The following is an 18,654-nucleotide window of genomic DNA, read 5'->3' on the forward strand; positions in this document are numbered from 1 at the left end:
AAAAAATGACAATAAAGTCATATTTAGATAAAAGTAGGATAAAGTTGAAATAGTGAAGAATAAAATTAGGAATGACCGATTTTAGCTTTTTTGCGATAAACATTTCCTTTTTTGATACGTTGGGGGGAATTATCCAAGAATTTTACTTTTTTTTAAATAAAGTAACGTAATTTCAAAATTTTCAAAAAGACAACTAAATAAATGACTCAGCTAAAGGGGCGTCCATAAATCATATGGGAACCCTTAGATCCGCCTGTGGCTTTTAGCGCCGCTCCAGACTGAGTCTGCGCAGTGTGAGCCCCTCGTCTTTGTGACGTCATTTGACAGGCCAAAAAAAAACAATCCAGGAAGTGATAGCTCTCGCTGTTTGTATACGGCGGTCCCCCTCCCAACAATGGCGACGTTCATTTCTGTCCCGCTGAAGAAGTCCTCCGAAGTGGACCTGGTCAAGCCGCTGTCCAAATACGTGACGTCCACCTACCCGGCGGGCGACGAGCAGGCGGAGTACATCCGCGCCGTGGAGGAGTTGAACAAGCTCCGCAGGAACGCCGTGGGGAGGCCGCTGGACAAACATGAAAGCGCCCTGGAGATCCTGCTCAGGTAAATCCCGAAGTCTTTATCGCACACGTCAACCGGCCGGGTGGTATTCACTCACTACCCGGCGAACGCGACCTGCGTCGCCGGTTCAGCGCCTCGTTAGATTCCGCCGCACCCCAGATGTGTTAGCTTAGCCGTTATGCTAACGCTAGAAGCTAATGAAGTCAACAAGCTAGGAAGTGTCTCATTACGCCTTCAAACATGTCGGGGCCTGTCAAAACTTGCCCAACTCAACCGGCAGACGCGTTAAATGTTGACGTTAGTCGTGTGTGTGTGTTTATGAAACTGTAATTAGCTTTGTATGACATGCTAGCATGATTAGCTTGTCTGTGATGATTAGCACCAACTGGAAGCAAACGTTATCTTCCAATCACGTGACCATAACATATTAGCAAAAAGTCTTGTTGAAGATCATCACATCACATGATGCTTTTCCACAACATTGCAAAGGGAGGCAGGGCTGTTTACTTATTTAAAATGGAAAACAGGCCGTTTTTTCGCTCAGAAAAGACATCTAATTAATCATAAATCAGTAATATTCTTATGATTTTCGCCATTCTCTGATGGAGCTGTAACGCAGGGTTCTACTATATTCCCACCATTGCATATATTGAATAAATTTACCCCAGGCAGCTCAAATTGTGCTCAAAGCCTACATCTGCTCCATGTTCATGTACAATTGTTTTCCAAATTAGTTTTTTTTATTTTATTTTATTTTATTATGAGAAACAAACAAAAAGGTTGTGGCAAAAGTTATGAAAATAAATTGGAAAATATTCAGAGAAGGAAATTTACAAAAAGAAAGCTGAAATAGTTTGAAATTCCTATTATTTTATGTTATTGTAGTATTCCAACAAGAGGAATATTGGAATTTTATGAGAATAAATTGAAAAATAATGTTATTTTTGTATAAATATATTTTTTGTAATTATTTATTAAAGGACTAATATTATGAGAAACAACAAAATAATGTAATTTTTAAAAAATTTGATTGGGCAAAATGTTTTATTATAATGAGAATAAAGTAAAATATTATTATCAAAGTTTCTGAAGATTGTATTTGGAAAAATCCATAAAACTGTGTGTGTGTGGGGGGGGGGGCTACTAATAATAGGCTTTTCCACCTCCCATCATTTCACTCCACATATTGCTATGCTAAATGTTTTTAGTGTTATTCTCCCTCATGTTGGTTTGCTTTAGCAAGGAGAAGGATTTAGTGTTTTTTTTGTTGTTGTTGTTGAAATGTGCCATATAAGTGAATTTTAATATTTCCAATTTAGAGAATAGATGTTTTGTTCCGCATATTTCCATTTAATAAAACACTCATCAGCAGTAAACAGGGTAGAAATGATTTGTGGTCAGGAACCATTTATTTCCCTTCCCACTTGTATGTTGTATTAGTATGTCGTCCATGGCAGGAATATGACAGAAATAGCAGTCTGTCATTGTTACATAAGTAAAGCCCTCTCGGCATTGTTGCTTAACTTGTCGGAGTGGGTTCATAGGTGACACGTCACTCCAAGCGTCGCCCAGCTGACGTGACGTGTCAGCTATGCCAGGCTTTCTCAACCTGACTCACCCGCGTCCACTTGAAGACACTTTAGCCCCCTTTTTTTGTTTGTTTTACTCGCGTCGTTAGCAAGGCAGTGCGGAATGGGGAGGCGGAGGCGGAGGCGGGGCTGGCTGAGCTTTTTGTGTACATCACCATGGCAGCCATTGTTTCCCGCAGGTGTTATTTACTTGAACCAGATGACACACACCTCATCTCGGCTTTCTGAGAATATGAGAATGGACGATAAGCTGAGAGAAAGCTGCTATTGTGTGCTGTTTTTCACTTCTTATCAAGTGTCATGTGACTTCATCACATCTCACGCATTTACAGGATGTCATCGATGTAAAAGGAAGCATGCTAACCCAGTTAATGACCAACGCTATGTAGTGTTAACACACAGGACTGTAATCTATTTGTGGCAATATTTGTAGTCAATAAATCACAATATATATTTTTTACTATATTGTTATTTACACTTATATTTTTCGTTTTTTTCCCCACGTAAGTCATTTTTTTTGTATTTTTTTTTACTTTTATTGAAGTCATATTTTACACTTAAATCATTTTTTTTTGTATTTATTTTTACAGTTTTGTACAAGTCTTTTTTTTTTTTAATTACTGACACTTATTTCAATCATTAAAATTATTTTTTCCCCACTTAAGTCATTTTTATTTGTATTTATTTTTACTTTTATTGAAGTCATATTTTACACTTAAATAATTTTTATTTTGTATTTATTTTTACAGTTTTGTACAAGTCTTTTTTTTAATTACTGACACCTATTTCAATCATTAAAATTATTTTTTCCCCACTTAAGTCATTTTTATTTGCATTTATTTTTATTTTTATTGAAGTCATATTTTACACTTAAATCATTTTTCTTGTATTTATTTTTACAGTTTTGTACAAGTCTTTTTTTTTTAATTACTGGCACTTATTTCAATCATTAAAATTATTTTTCCCCACTTAAGTCATTTTTATTTGCATTTATTTTTTACTTTTATTGAAGTCATATTTTACACTTAAATCATTTTTCTTTTGTATTTATTTTTACAGTTTTGTACAAGTCTTTTTTTAAATTACTGACATCTATTTCAATCATTAAAATTATTTTTTCCCCACTTAAGTCATTTTTATTTGTATTTATTTTTACTTTTATTGAAGTCATATTTTACACTTAAATCATTTTTCTTTTGTATTTATTTTTACAGTTTTGCACAAGCCTTTTTTTAATTACTGACACTTATTTAAATCATTAAAATTAGGGCAGAATGATATATTTTATGTACCTTTTATACCGGTATAGATTCTTCCAATGATAAGAAAATTACTTTTACCGATAGAAATAATAATAAACGTAAACAAGCCCACATTCTCCACAAACAGAACATACTTCAATGACGTCCTTCAAAATAAGAGTGAAATAAAAATAATTGCAATATATTGCCATGTATTTTTAAACATTTTTTCATTGTACTTTTTATTTTAAAAAAAATATCTCATGTATTGTCTGGACTCAGGAAATGTGTTTCTCGGGACAGTAAATAATAGAATAAATAAAAATGTAAATGACTTACCTAGGTAATGCATGGTAGTGAGTGGTTAGCATGTAGGCCACACCCCCCAGGAGATTGGGAAAGCCTGGGTTCGATTCTCCGCTTGGACATCTCTGTGTGAAGTTGGCATGTTCTGCCCGTGTGTTCCCACATTCCAAAAACATGTATGGAGGATTTATTATTATTATTAAGTGTAAAAATAATAAGTTGAAATGACTTTAAAAATGGTAAACGAGTGGATGGTGACTGAACGACCATTGTAAAATGTCGAGACCATGATGCTCTAAAGCTGCCATTTTTATCCAAAATAAAACGTCTCCCTGTCTGCAGATATTATGACCAACTGTGTGCCGTGGAGCCCAAGTTTCCCTTCAGTGAAAACCAGGTAATGGATTACACCCGGCATGCAGAAGATGTGCTTTTCTGACGTGTTCACAACAAAGTGTGTCTTTGTGTCTTGCAGCTGTGCTTAACCTTCACATGGAAGGACGCCTTCGATAAAGGCTCGCTCTTTGGCGGCTCCGTCAAACTGGGTAAATGGACTTTTGTGTGTTTGCTATGTATTGTAAAGACAGGACTCAGGTTCTGGCAAATCCGTTATTCCCCCTGTGTGATGAATTCAAGAGTTGTTGTACTGCTGAAGATGTCCTACACTGTAAATCAGGGGTCTCAAACTCAATTTACTTGGGGGCCACTGGAGCTCGGGTCTGGGTGAGACTGGGCCGCATCAGGTTTAAAAAAAAAAAACAAAAACGCATTTATTAAAAACAAATTTTTTTTAAAAAACTTCGCTTTGGTTCCGATTTTCTACAATAAAAGCTCTGATAAAACATTCCACTGTTCTCAAATATCTTACTTTTTATTTTTCTACACAAAATAAGATGAAAAATAAATAAACAAATCAATAATAAAGAAAATCAATCAGTAATAAATAAATAAATATAATAATAAAACGGCAAATAATAAAAACGTAAGAAAGCACATATAGTTGGTGGGTAGACAAATTATTTTTTTCAGATTAAAATAAACAAAGCATTATTAGAGCCCTGTAGACATGACAAAACACGACTATAGTCACATTTATACTCTTTTTATTTACAACATATTGCGCAACTGCAGGGTCTTGAGACACATGCTAACTCGCAAACTAGAGAGCTAGCAACCTAAACGGTAGCCTTCAAGTTATTTCCTTTAAACTTAAATAGCCAAAAACTTACCACTTCCACACGGATAGGGAGGATAACTTAACAGTTATTTAACCTTTAACATGAACATGAATCAAACGTAATAATTTTTTCTGGGTACATGATACCATACAGCATCCATATCAAATTTGCGCGGGCTGCACTAACATTAAACTTTCATATCAAGGCGGGGGCCTCAAATTAGTGTCGGGCCGCGTGTTTGAGACCCCTTATATTGCAAAACTGGTCTGACGAGGTTTGGTATTGTGTAGAAAGATAAAGAAAGATGTGTTTATATGTGAAGGACAATTTCATCAAAGGGGAAGAAAACAGAAAGGATTGAGAGAGAGCAGATCTCCACCAAGGCCCACCTTCTGACCTTTGACCCGTGTGTGTTCTATGTGTGTCGTGGCAGCTTTGGCCAGTCTGGGCTATGAGAAGACGTGTGTGCTGTTCAATGCCGCGGCTCTCGCCAGTCAGATCGCCTCCGAGCAGAACCTGGACAACGACGAGGGGCTGAAAAACGCCGCCAAATACTATCAGGTGACTCTACCGACACGCACTAACAGTCCCACTGAAGCCCTGTGGGTGGCGGCATAGCACAAATAACAAATTGCTCACCAAACTGAAACCAATCTGTCTGGTCTTGCGTGCCACCGCATCACTTGGCCCCAATGCAAGCAGACTCTAATGACCAGACGTGAAAATAAAAGTTTTTGAGAGCTTGTGTTGTCACGCAGCTGGCCAGCGGCGCCTTCGGCCACATCAAGGACACGGTGCTGTCGGCGCTCAACAGGGAGCCCACCATGGACATCGCCCCCGAAACGGTGGGCACCCTCAGCATCATCATGCTGGCCCAGGCCCAGGAGGTCTTCTTCCTCAAAGCCACCTCAGGTATTCAACCACCCACAACCTTCCGAAAAAAAGCTGGAGTTAAGCTTTGCTGTGATTTATTATTACTTGTTTTATCAGTATTTATATTTATTATTTATATTATTATTTGTAACCTTTCCTGTTTGCATTAAACATTTAGTATCGAGACATATCCGTCCCTGCTCTGCTAGCCAAGGATCACAGGCTAGTTTTCACTTTAAGAGGGGACAAACTAAATAAAATAAGGCAGCAGTGTGTGAAATGCAGTTGCACGGGGCAGTTCTCACTACTGGGGGGGGCAGCCTACAGGAAGCAACAATAACAGGCTAGTCCACACTTTAAGAGGGGGCAGACAGAGAGAAAAGACACCATACAGCAACAGACAATAACAGGCTAGTCTTCACTTTTAAGAGGGGACAAACAAAATAAAATAGGCAGCAGTGTGTGAAATGCAGTTGAAGCACAGGGCAGTTCTCACTGCTGGGGGTGGGGGGCAACCTACAGGAAGCAACAATAACGGGCTAGTTTTCACTTTTAAGAGGGGACAAACAAAAATAAAAAAGGCAGCAGTATGTGAAATGCAGTTGAAGCACAGGGCAGTTCTCACTACTGGGGGGGGCAACCTACAGGAAGCAACAATAACAGGCTAGGTTTCACTTTTAAGAGGGGACGAACAAAATAAAAAGGCAGCAGTGTGTGAAATGTAGTTGAAGCACAGGGCAGTTCTCACTACTGGGGGGGGGACCTACAGGAAGCAACAATAACAGGCTTGTCCACACTTTAAGAGGGGGCAGATGGAGAGAAAAGACATCATACAGCAACAGACAATAACAGGCTAGTTTTCACTTTTAAGAGGGGATGAACAAAAATAAAAAAGGCAGCAGTATGTGAAATGCAGTTGAAGCACAGGGCAGTTCTCACTACTGGGGGGGCAACCTACAGGAAGTAACAATAACAGGCTAGTTTTCACTTTTAAGAGGGGACCAACAAAAATAAAAAAGGCAGCAGTGTGTGAAATGCAGTTGAAGCACAGGGCAGTTCTCATTGCTGGGGGTGGGGGGCAACCTACAGGAAGCAACAATAACAGGCTAGTTTTCACTTTTAAGAGGGGACAAACAAAAAAGGCAGCAGGGGGGTGGGGAGGGCAGCCTACATGAAGCAACAATAACAGGCTAGTCCACACTTTAAGAGGGGGCAGATGTAGAGAAAGGACACCATACTGCAACAGACAATAACAGGCTAGTTTTCACTTTAAGAGGGGACAACAAAAGTGTGCAAAATGCAGCGGCAGCACAGGATAGGTCCACTAAAAAGGGACAGACGGATACCAAGTACAAAAAGCAACAATAGACTTCTTAATAATAATAACGGACAAAGACAAACAGGAGAACAGACTGCAACTAGCATCAATAACAGGCTAGGTGTCACTTTAATAGGGGACATACAAAGATAAAATAGGGGCCATACTGCAATAAGCAACAATAACATGTTCTACTTAGAAGGGACCGGAAGAGATCAAATAGGAAAGGGCAAAAATGCATCCCAAAGGCAGGCCAGTTGTGACTTGAAGAGGGGACAGACAGAGTAAAAAGTTTGCAAAGACTTGAGAAGGAGCACCAGAAGTTAGCCACACGCGGACATACGCAACATGGCCGACCTTGGCTCACGCGCAGCATTTAGAACGATCCCCGGCAGGAAGCAGTTCAGACCCAGCCGGCGTCCCACTTCTGTCTCCCCCCCTTCTAACCAAACAAACGTTGGCTTCTCCAGACAGGATGAAGGACGCCGTCATCGCCAAGCTGTCCAATCAGGCCGCCGAGTTCTACGGCGACGCCTTCAAGCAGTGTCAGTACAAAGACAACCTGCCCAAGGTATGCCGAGCAAGGACGCGCACTTACACACTCCGCTAAGCGCTAACGACACACTCAACGATCGCTCGGCTCGGGTACGTGACGCGTCTGTCTTTGACATTGACGTCCCTCGTTTAGACCAAAGGACGATGATAAGCGTTTGAACCTTCTCTCGCTCTTTTCCTTCTTGCATGACGAGTCTGCTGTTATCTTCCATGTTTATACATAGATGTGCCTCCATCACAACAACACTGACCGGGTGTGTGTCTGTGTGTGTGTGTGTGCACGTGCACACTATGTATGTTTATGTGGGGGCGCCTTTCTGTCACTGGTGTCATGATATAGTATTATATTAGGATCTCTTGGCAATGAAAGTGTTTTTCTACTTAAATACGTGTTCAACTATTCACTTAGCAAATGAATAAAACAGTATTTATCCCAGGCAGTGTAATTACAGTCATCCCTCGCTATATCGCCGTTCTGTTATCGCTGAACGATGGTCTATTACTAGTAAAAACACTGAGATACTCAAGTGATGTGTAGTATTTTGGTCACTAGGTGACATTTTACATTGCATGACATGAAGTCATGGATTGCGTAAGACCCTCAAACAATGCACAACGATGAGCCAATTCAAGAAACAATACAAGCAGTTGATGTTTGCTAAATACAAGGATGAAGAGTCTTGAACATGATGTGCTATATATATCATATATATATTGACACTTACTATGGTACACATTATGTCATTGGATGCTCATATCACCTCCGACTTCGGTACGTGACAAAGAATTTAACAAAATAAAAAAATATAAAAAAAAACATTTTAAACTATATTAGGAAAGCAGGAAGTGAACAAATGTAACAGTTAGTGATTGTAAAAGTACCAGATGGAGGGGTAGGATTTAATAAGCTTTGCTTCTTCCTACTCCTTTTGGACATGTGGAACTGGGAACTGATTATTAGGATGCACTCAATTGTAATCTGATGCATGTTCAAATGAAATTAAACAATTACCAATTTTTTTTTTTTTTTTTGGAACGTGGGAGCAAACCGGAGTACAAATAAAAATAAAAATAGTAGTAAAAAAAAAAAATAATAAAACAAAAAACAAACGAAAAAAAACAACTCAAACTGTATTATGGAAAGCAGGAAGTGAACAAATGTAACAGTTACTGATTGTAAAAGTACCAGATGGAGGGGTAGGATTTAATAAGCTTTGCTTCTTCCTACTCCTTTTGGACATGTGGAACTGGGAACCGATTATGGGATGCACTCAATTGGAATCTGATGCATGTTCAAATGAAATTAAACCATTACCTTTTTTTTTTTGGAGCGTGGGAGGAAACCGGAGTACAAATAAAAATAAAAGTAGTAGTAAAAATAAAATTTTAAAAATCAAACAAAAACCAAACAAAAAAAACAACTCAAACTATATTAGGAAAGCAGGAAGTGAACAAGTGTAACGTTAGCTCGCTATCTTGCTACCTGGCAGCTGTCTCGAGTCCATCCATCCATTTTCTATACCGCTTATCCTGCAGCATAAGAGGTTGGAATGTGCTATTACCATACCAGTAATAGCAGTGTAAAATAGGGGTGTTATTTCATGTCTACAGGGCTCTAATAATGTTAAAGTGGATTTACAGGTTTTCTATACTATGAAAATCCATCCCATTTATTAACATTGAATCCTATATCAAAGAAATGTACCTCTGTCAAGTCTGGAAGCAATTTCCCGCTATAAATGAGGAATGACTGTATAATAATAATAATAATAATAATAATAATAATAATTTGATAACTGAGACAACAACAATATTGGACAACTTTTGAAGTCATCCTAAACTGCCAGTGACAGAGCAGCGTCCCATCCCTCACAAGATGGTTTGGTGGGGGGGGGGCACTCTGGTTTGTGGGACTGTCCACGTCTCTCTGTGTCCTCATTGGTCCGTTCTCATCCTGGGCTGCTCCTCCGATTAGTTGGTTAGCATTTGGCTAAGTCCAACTATGATTTACACTGTTAGAAGTTCTTCAGGTAGCGCCACATTGGTCCAAATGAAAATAAAAATATATAGCGTGTGGGCCACATGATTAGGTACGCTTCCTCCGGCTAACACGGGTGCGTGTGGAGGTTTTGGGTGAAGTATTTGCCCCCTCCTGCTGAAGGGTTGAACACTCACGGCCTGTTCTGTTTTCTCTCTCGTTGTCTTCCTTCCTTTGTGCATCCCTGGTGGTGGTGTGTGCTCACCTGTTTTCCTCCCTCTTTTTTGGTGTTTTTATTCTTTTTTTTTTTGCACCCCGCTGGCTGCTTTCATTTGCCATTCGTGACTTGACTGGCTGGTGTCTTGTCTTTTTTTTTTTTTTTTTTTGGGGGCGGACTGCCTTGCTATCATGCGTGTGTGTGTGTGTGTGTACACGTGTTTGTTGTGCGTCTGCTTTGTGGTTGCCTCTCCCTGGTCAGTATTTTTATTTTCAGGAAGTGCTGCCGGTGCTGGCGGCCAAGCACTGCATCATGCAGGCCAACGCCGAGTTGCACCAGAGCATCATCGCCAAGCAGAAGAAGCGCTTCGGGGAGGAGATCGCCCGCCTGCAGGTGCCGTGCCGCACTTTACACACCGATGCAAAATAAGAGAGAAGAAATTACTAATAAATACATAAATGATAATCTAATTACATTTATTTCTAGTTGTCTCTCATTTAACGCGGTTAATTGGTTACGGAGCCGATTTCCCCAAAGTAGCATTCAATGTTAATAAACGCAATATTTTGTAGTTATAGCAGAGAAGACCTGTTCATGAACCCTGGTTTTTAACATGATTGGAGCTTGTAGACATGAAATGACACCTCGGTAGTCACTCCTATTATCCTTTATTTATATCCATCACATTGCGCTGGATCATTGCGAGGTAAAAAAATATATTTATATTTTATATATTTATTGAGGTGGCTCGGGCATCTAGTCCGGATGCCTCCCGGACGCCTCCCTGGTGAGGTGTTCCGGGCATGCCCAGCCGGGAAAAGGCCCCGGGGCAGACCTAGGACACGCTGGAGGGACTATGTCTCACAGCTGGCCTGGGAACGCCTTGGTGTCCTCCCGGTGGAGCTGGAGGAGGTGGCCGGGGATCGGGAAGTCTGGGTTTCCCTACTAAGACTGCTGCCCCCGCGAACCGGACCCGGATAAGCGGAGGAAAATGGATGAAAAAAATTATTGATATTTTGCCCAGCCCTTGACAAAGAAGACAAAAACTTGGCACTTCCACACAGAATGAGAGGAGAACCTTTTTTCTCTCACTCGGTCTCGGTGACATTACTGATGCCTAGTGAGCACAATACTATAAATTAAATATTATTTTGACTAATTACAGGCCAAAGCAGCCATCATTTAGTAACTAATTGTTTTTTGAAAACTGTAAAAATGGATTTTGAATATATTGGAGAGAGGTGAACCTGTATCCTCCTTCCACTTTCCTTCTCTCAGCATGCAGCAGAGCTGGTGAAGACGGTGGCGACGCGCTACGACGAGTACGTGAGCGTCAAAGACCTGACGGACAAAATCAACCGAGCCCTCACCGCCGCCAAGAAGGATAACGACTTCATCTACCACGACCGCGTTCCCGAGGTCAAAGACCTGGAGCACATCGGGAAGGCAGCGCTGGTCAAGGCCACCGCCATCACGCCGCCGCTCAGCCAGAAGTTCTCAGGTATGACGCAGGAGATAAGTCGTCCCATTTTGAAAAACTTTATTTCCCGCTCACATTACATTTACACCCTTACATGTTAAATGCATCAACCGTGTTGCTAAATTGCCAACCTGTATGTTGGATTGCCAGGTGTGCCAACAGCACTTAATAACAATAATGCCTTGCACACTTCCATTTCCATATTTACTGTATTATTATTCATTGTAGCCATGCCATTGTTTACAACAGGGGTCGGGAACCTTTTTGGCTAAGAGAGCCATGAAGGCCAGATATTTTAAAATGTGTATCTGTGAGAGCCATATAAATGTTTTTAAACATTGAATGCAATAAAATGTGTGCATTTTTATGTAAGACCAACAGTTTTAGATATAATGGGCTCCAATTATGTAGACCAGGCACACTACCCCACGCCAATGGGGTGTGGCCAGCACACTTTCGTGAGCAGCGCAGTGTCCAACAATAAATCAAATACTTGCTGCCATTAATACAACTTCTGCTGCTGCATAATTTTGCACCATACTCAGTATATTTCATTCTTTTGGCCATCTTTGCCAGAAGGTTTGGTTCTGCAGATTTAGCTAGGTGACTATTTGACTAAAGGAGGAAAGTCTATATTTACATGTTGACATCTCAATGACCGAGGTAGACTACCGCATTACCCAGTAATCGAGTTTTGGTGTTTGACCTGGAAAATATCTTCAAGAAAGATGGATATGGTCAGCCGTATTGCAGTAGAAAATAGATGGATCGATTAAAATGCATAAGAAAGTTGTTAATTTTGAATATTATTTTTAACAGTAATTTCTGTGATGGTTTACTTTAAAATGTTAGCAAAAATAATTTTTTTATTGTGGTAAGAAATGCTTGAGAGCCAGATACAGTCATCAAAAGAGCCCTACCTGGCTCCCGAGCCATAGGTTCCCTACCTCTGGTTTACAATCTGATTGGCTTCTGGCTGCCCTGTGTTCAAGATGCAGCTTTTCTACAAACAATAAATCTCATCACGTTTTTCGACCTTATAAATAACATACCTTTGGCTCGCAGGTTAGCAGCTCCTTGTTTGTTTTTTTTTGTTTTTTCGTAAATAATCAGTGTAAGACGAAAATAAAACTCCTCCTTGCCAAAGTAGAATACAGTATTGCTTCTTCTGTATGGAAAAAAATGCTTAATTTATGCCTAGAATAAGGACAATTTTCTTAAAAGTGCATTTTTTTCTTAATAAAAATAAGCCGCTTTCAACTATAAAACATTCATTCATTCATTTTCTACCACTTTTTCCTCACGAGGGTCGCAGGGGTGCTGGAGCCTATCCCAGCTGTCTTCGTCGGGCGAGAGGCGGGGTACACCCTGGACTGGTGGCCAGCCAATCACAGGGCACATATAGACAAACAACCATTCACACTCACATTCATACCTATGGACAATTTGGAGTGGCTAATTAACCTAGCATGTTTTTGGAATGTGGGAGGAAACCGGAGTACCCGGAGAAAACCCACGCATGCACGGGGGAGAACATGCAAACTCCACACAGAGATGGCCGAGGGTGGAATCGAACCCTGGTCCTTCTAGCTGTGAGGTCTATGCGCTAACCACTCGACTGCTGTGCCGCCCCAACTATAAAACAGTCATAATTAATTTACTTATTTATTAAGGAAAAGCTGCACGGCCGATAAGTGGTTGGCATTCAGGCCTCACAGCTAGGAAACCCGAGTTCAATTCCACCCTCTGCCATCTCTGTGTGTATGTTCTCGCTGTGCATGCGTGGGTTTTCTCGGGATACTCCGCCGTCCTCCCACATTCCAAAAACATGCTAGGTTAATTGGCAAGGTATATGTGTGAGTGTGAATGGTTGTTTGTCTAGTATATGTGCCCTGTAAATGTGCAAAAAACCATTAATAAAATAACCTAAATTTGGTGTCTATAAAAGTCTTGGCTAATAAATAAATTCACCTTCATACATTAGCAGCAAATTTGTGAAATAAATGGAGAAAGTTTCCACAGGACTGCGATCTATGTGTGGATGGTGTTTTAATGCAAACGCCTTTCTCTCCGTGCTTCAGATGTGTTTGAGAAGATGGTTCCCATGGCGGTGCAGCAGTCCATGGGCGTGTACGGCCAGCGGAAGGCAGACACGGTCAACAGACTGGTGGGCACCATGAGGGAGGCCACCAATCTCTGCAACGGGTAACCCAACGCCGCCATCTCTTCTCACGTCAACCGCACGTTTGTTTTAATGATCACAAGTGAGGTTTTATTCTCACGGTTTCCACACCAGCGTATTGGCGTCCCTCAACCTGCCCGCGGCTCTGGAGGATCTATCCGGAGACGCCGTCCCGCAGTCCATCGCCGAGAAAGCCAGATCCATCGTGCAGCAGGGGGGGCTGCAGAGCATCGAGCAGCTGATCAAAGATTTACCTGAGCTGCTGACCCGCAACAGAGAGATCCTGGATGAGGTGAGAGTCAGATGTAGTTTTTTTATGATGGTACTAGCACACATGTTGTCATGACAAAGGTGCATGTAACGCCATTTACGAAGCGAGCTCGCTTGGGTGTTTGGAATGCAAAAAATATGGAAAAACTCCTAATAATTCTTAATGGCTGGAATCCCGGATCAGGATCTTCATTAAACAGCTAATCCTCTAATCTTCGGGCCAAGGACTGTGCGTCCGCTCTCGTCAGCCAAACCGTTATTCCAACATCTTGCTGATAAACACGCGGGCAGACGGCAGGAAAAGACATGAAACGCATCACGCTTCCAAGTTTGTTAGCAAACTGGAAAAGCTCCATACGCACACCAAAAAAAAAAAAAAAAAAAAAAAGTAGTTATTGATGTAAGAAGACAAAAAGCCCCTCTGTCATCGGGAGAACGGGAAACGCTGAAGCCGCCAGCCAAGTTGCCGGGCAGAATTGGTACAAAACTGCGAGTCGTGATGGTTTGAAGATTGTAGTGGAAAAACCAAGTGGGAAAAAAAAAAACTCTTGATTTCGGTTGAATTGTTAAAAAATGTTTGTTTGCTTTAAAGGCGCTGAAGATGCTGGATGATGAAGAGACGACGGACAACGAGCTAAGAGCCAAATTCAACCAGCGCTGGAACAGGACCCCCTCTGGAGACCTGTACAAACCTCTCCGTGCAGGTGCTCTTTGCTTTATGGACCGCCTTCTTCTGCCTTGTTAGGACTTGTAGGTCTCACCTCCGCATCCTCTCTTAGAGGGCGCCAACTTCCGCAACGTCCTGGACAAGGCGGTGCAGGCGGACCAGGTAGTGAAAGACCGCTACAACACCCACTGCGACATGATCGCCCTGCTGTGCAAACCCGAGAGTGAGCTGTCCGCCGCCCTGCCCTCCGCCAACCCCACCAAGACGCTACAGGGCAGCGAGGTCTGTATGGGGGGTCATGTCGTCGGGGACGCCAACGTGGGCTCCACCCTGTTAACGGTTGTCGTTCCGCACCGCAGGTCGTGAACGTGCTGCGCTCTCAGCTGACGCAGCTGGACGACGTGAAGACGGAGCGCGAGGCGCTGGAAGCGGAGATCAAGGGGGTGGTCTTTGACATGTCCGCCACCTTCCTGACGGCGCTCGCCAAGGACGGCGCCATCAACGAGGAGCAGCTGTCGGTATCGCAGCTGGACCAGCTCTACGGCGAACACAACCAGAGGGTGCAGGCCAGCCTCCGCAAGCAGGAGGAGCTACTGGGGCAGATTCAGGTAACCGCAGGATGGCGTCGCATGTTGCACGGCTACCATATCATAGCAAACCACGGAAGGGCCGATTCCGACCTTTCTTCTCTCCAGATCATTATGCATGTACAGAAATCAATGGTTTATCCCAGTTCATTGGTTCCATTGGTTCCCACCTGTGGGAAATGAATGAATCGGTTTCTGAGTGACACTTTGGCGGTAAGACAGATCCAGTGCGGTCGCTGGGTTACCGTCTCAGTTGCTAACAACAATCACAGAATCCTAAAATACGAGTTTATGGAAAGGTGTGACCTGCCACTATATAATAATAATAATAACAATAATAATAATAACAATAATAATAATATAATAATAATAATAATAATACATTTTATTTGTATAGCGCTTTTCAAAATACTCAAAGACGCTTTACAGAAGAATGGAGTTGAATAAAAGCAAGTAAACCGAGTAAAAGATACAATAAAATACAACATTCATTCGTTAATACACAGCTACAACAAGAGTAAAAGCGGGGCCACACATGATGTAACATATTAAAAAATATATATATTTATTGTGACCTTCCCATGTCACTCATTTGCATTTATTTGCATTTTGTTTCATTCATTTTCTACCGCTTATCCTCACGAGGGTCGCGGAGTATGCTGGAGCCTATCCCAGCTCTCTTCGGTCGAGAGGCGGGGTATACCCTGGACTAGTGGCCAGCCAACCACAAGGCACATATAGACAAACAACCATTCACACTCACATTCATACCTATGGACAATTTGGAGTGGCTAATTAACCTAGCATGTTTTTGGAATGTGGGAGGAAACCGGATTACCCGGAAAAGAAAACCCACGCATGCACGGGGGAGAACATGCAAACTCCACACAGAGATGGCCGAGGGTGGAATTGAACCCTGGTCTCTCGACCGCCGTGCCTCTGCATTTTGTTTGTTTTATTTATTTTTTTTTACAAAGAAAATACGAATTGTGACTTGACTTGCAGGATTAACCACAGGAGACTGCATATTTATTATTTATAAAAAATTCCGCTTAAAAATTACTTTTTTTTGTTTGTTTTTGTTTTATGTATAAATATTTGAAAATAACAGAGCTGTAATTGCAGTACCGTGATATTTTTTGCACAAGGTTATCATTCTGGCCCGTGCTTATCATTCAAGGGCGGGTTAACCATTGGTACGTGTGTGATGTACTTATGACCCGGTATTATCACATATAAATTATTACTGACTTAGGAAAAAAAATGACTATCCTTGAAGTAAAAAAAAAAACTTTTTCCCAATAGTTTTGGACCAAAATTCAGTGATTTTGATGAATTAGTAGGGCGCCACTGTATGAGATTCGCCGGTCTCTTTGTAGTGTAGTGTAGCGTTGCTACAACAAGATCTTTGAGACACTGCATCTCATCAGCTCATCTTTCATCGTTTGGCATAAACGTCAGCCCAATATACACTTTGTGGCTTTATGGCGCGTGAAAAGAGATTTCGGTGGTTGAATGCGCATCCTTCTTGCAGACGTCCCATCAGGAGTTCAGCAGCCTGAAGCAGTCCAACACAGAAGCCAACCAGAGGGAGGAGGTCCTGAAGAAGCTGGCCTCGGCCCATGACAGCTACGTGGAGATCAGCAGCAACCTGCGTGAGGGCACCAAGGTTCTGCCTATCTTTTTTTGCGTGCGTGCCTAGTCGGGTTGCGGGCCTGCTGCTTTATTCTTTGTCGTCTTCTCCTTCAGTTCTACAACGACCTGACTGAGATCCTGCTCAAGTTCCAGAACAAATGCTGCGACATCGTTTTTGCTCGCAAAACCGAGCGGGATGAGCTTCTGAAGTGAGTTAAGAAACTGTTCTGTGAAGGTTCCTGTCTGGAGGTTCACTATGTGATGTGTTTTATCACAGGGAGCTACAGCAGAGTATCGCCCGAGAGCCAAGCGCCCCCTCTTTTAACATCCCTGCTTATCAGAGTACCCCCGCCGTACCCCCGGGCGGCCCCACTCCGGCCCCCAGGACCGTATTTGTAAGCAAAACCCAGTTGAAGACACCCTGACATGCCCGCTTTGGTTCATCGCTCTCGTCTGTGTTGTTTTTGCAGACCCAGCCCCCTCAGCAGATGCCCCAGCAGACCCAAGCAAAGTCCCAGCCCCCGGCCAGGCCCCCTCCACCCACCTTCACGCCACAGGCCGCCTCCCCGACCCCGCCTGCAGGCACACCCACCAACAACCCGCCGGCAGTGGCCCCACCCTCTCAGGCCCAGGGACCCCCTTACCCGACGTACCAGGGGTACCCACAGTGAGTGGACTTTGCATTACGTCGTTAAATGTGGCATGGAATGCGGTAAAGAATGTGACATCACAGCGATGTTGCTGTTTAAATATGCCTAGCTCCGCCCCTTTAAGGCTTTAGCCAATTAAAAACATTTATCTAGTCAATCCATCCTGGTACCCTCATGACGTTCCACCATGGAGTCTAACCACCACGCCGCCCGTCCTCTGTCCATGCAGGTACTTCCAGATGCCCATGGGCTACAACCCGTATGCCTACGGCCAGTACAACGTGCCCTACATGCCCTACCAGGCCACTCCGGGCCAGGCGGGCTACCCGGGCGCTCCCCCGCCCGCACAGGGCTACCCCGGCTACCCCGCACAACCCTCCCAGCAGCAACAGCAGCAGCCGTACTACCCTCAGCAATAAACACACGTGTACAATACCAAATCACACGACGACAACACCCTGCTGTTTCCCAGCAATAACACTTAGTTTTTCACTACTTCCACTTTTATATTTGTCCTCTCTTCAAAGCACTTTTCCACAAACCATTCGACTTTTTTTTCCCTCCTCTTTTCTTATAAATTGCTGTATTTTACCCTCCAGAATATCCCAGGCTGGACTGCTGCCCACCCCGCCCCCCTTTCGTCTTATCAGCTATTTTTGTAATTAACAAGCCTCGCAGATGTACAAACATTTAGAAAAAAAAATGGATGGCTTAATGGTTCTTTTCTAACTGAGGTGACTGTTCCTGTCTCTGCTCTCCTCTTCCTGGGAATGTCTGACCTATCAACCGTGTCCCAATCACAGGCTGTACAAGTATATTATAAATAATATATGTATAAAACAATCCTATCTGTCCTCATGGCTCAGTGGAGATATATCTAACACCACCACAAGGTGGCAGTGTTGCAACAGGCCGCTTAATCGGACGCCTCTTGACCTTCCCAGCGCCCAAGGGTGGGCGCAACCCGTTTTAAATGACATGCAAATTGCGTCCCTGCGAGGTCTCCTCATCTCATCTCGTCGCCCCGTCCCTGTAGGTGATTCCTACCGCAGGCGGATTCCATCCCCAGATATTCAGTGTCAAGAGACGCTAATGATTTTGTGTGTGTGTGGTGGTGGAGAGAGGCAGATGGCAGCGCAGTGTGACGTCTGGATGGATGCATGGGAGATGTTGGCAGGGAGCTGCTGGTCGCCTGCCTGCATCCATCACTTGCACCTCTTCCGTTTTTTCCCCCCCTTCTTTCTCCTGCGCCACGTCTAATCTGTCGCAAAGTGGCCGCCATATTTCATCCACGCAGCATCTTTCGGCCACCCCTCCCGTCGCTTCTTTGTCTCGGTTTGTTGACAGCTGAGTTGTCTTGAGCGGTCAGT

At 42.9% G+C, this 18,654-nt stretch overlaps 1 protein-coding gene across 2 annotated transcripts; it reads left to right on the forward strand.

Annotated features, from left to right (window-relative positions):
• The first annotated feature begins 304 nt into the window (after positions 1–304).
• LOC131102111 (programmed cell death 6-interacting protein-like) lies at positions 305–18,138 on the forward strand. 2 transcript variants are annotated; one of them, XM_058047602.1, is made up of 18 exons: positions 305–600; positions 4,037–4,091; positions 4,170–4,239; positions 5,306–5,433; positions 5,631–5,784; positions 7,534–7,634; positions 10,075–10,206; positions 11,092–11,314; positions 13,375–13,498; positions 13,590–13,767; positions 14,338–14,449; positions 14,525–14,694; positions 14,772–15,020; positions 16,534–16,668; positions 16,749–16,843; positions 16,912–17,029; positions 17,105–17,301; positions 17,514–18,138. In XM_058047602.1, the coding sequence occupies exons 1-18, from the start codon at positions 395–397 to the stop codon at positions 17,701–17,703; spliced, it is 2,637 nt and encodes an 878-aa protein (XP_057903585.1). In that variant the 5' UTR covers positions 305–394; the 3' UTR covers positions 17,704–18,138. The 2 variants fall into 2 exon arrangements, with proteins under 2 accessions (XP_057903585.1, XP_057903586.1); XM_058047603.1 differs by having other exon boundaries at positions 10,090–10,206.
• The last annotated feature ends 516 nt before the right edge of the window (positions 18,139–18,654 follow it).

The sequence above is a fragment of the Doryrhamphus excisus genome, chromosome 14 (assembly GCF_030265055.1).
Source record: "Doryrhamphus excisus isolate RoL2022-K1 chromosome 14, RoL_Dexc_1.0, whole genome shotgun sequence".
Taxonomy (NCBI): domain Eukaryota; kingdom Metazoa; phylum Chordata; class Actinopteri; order Syngnathiformes; family Syngnathidae; genus Doryrhamphus; species Doryrhamphus excisus.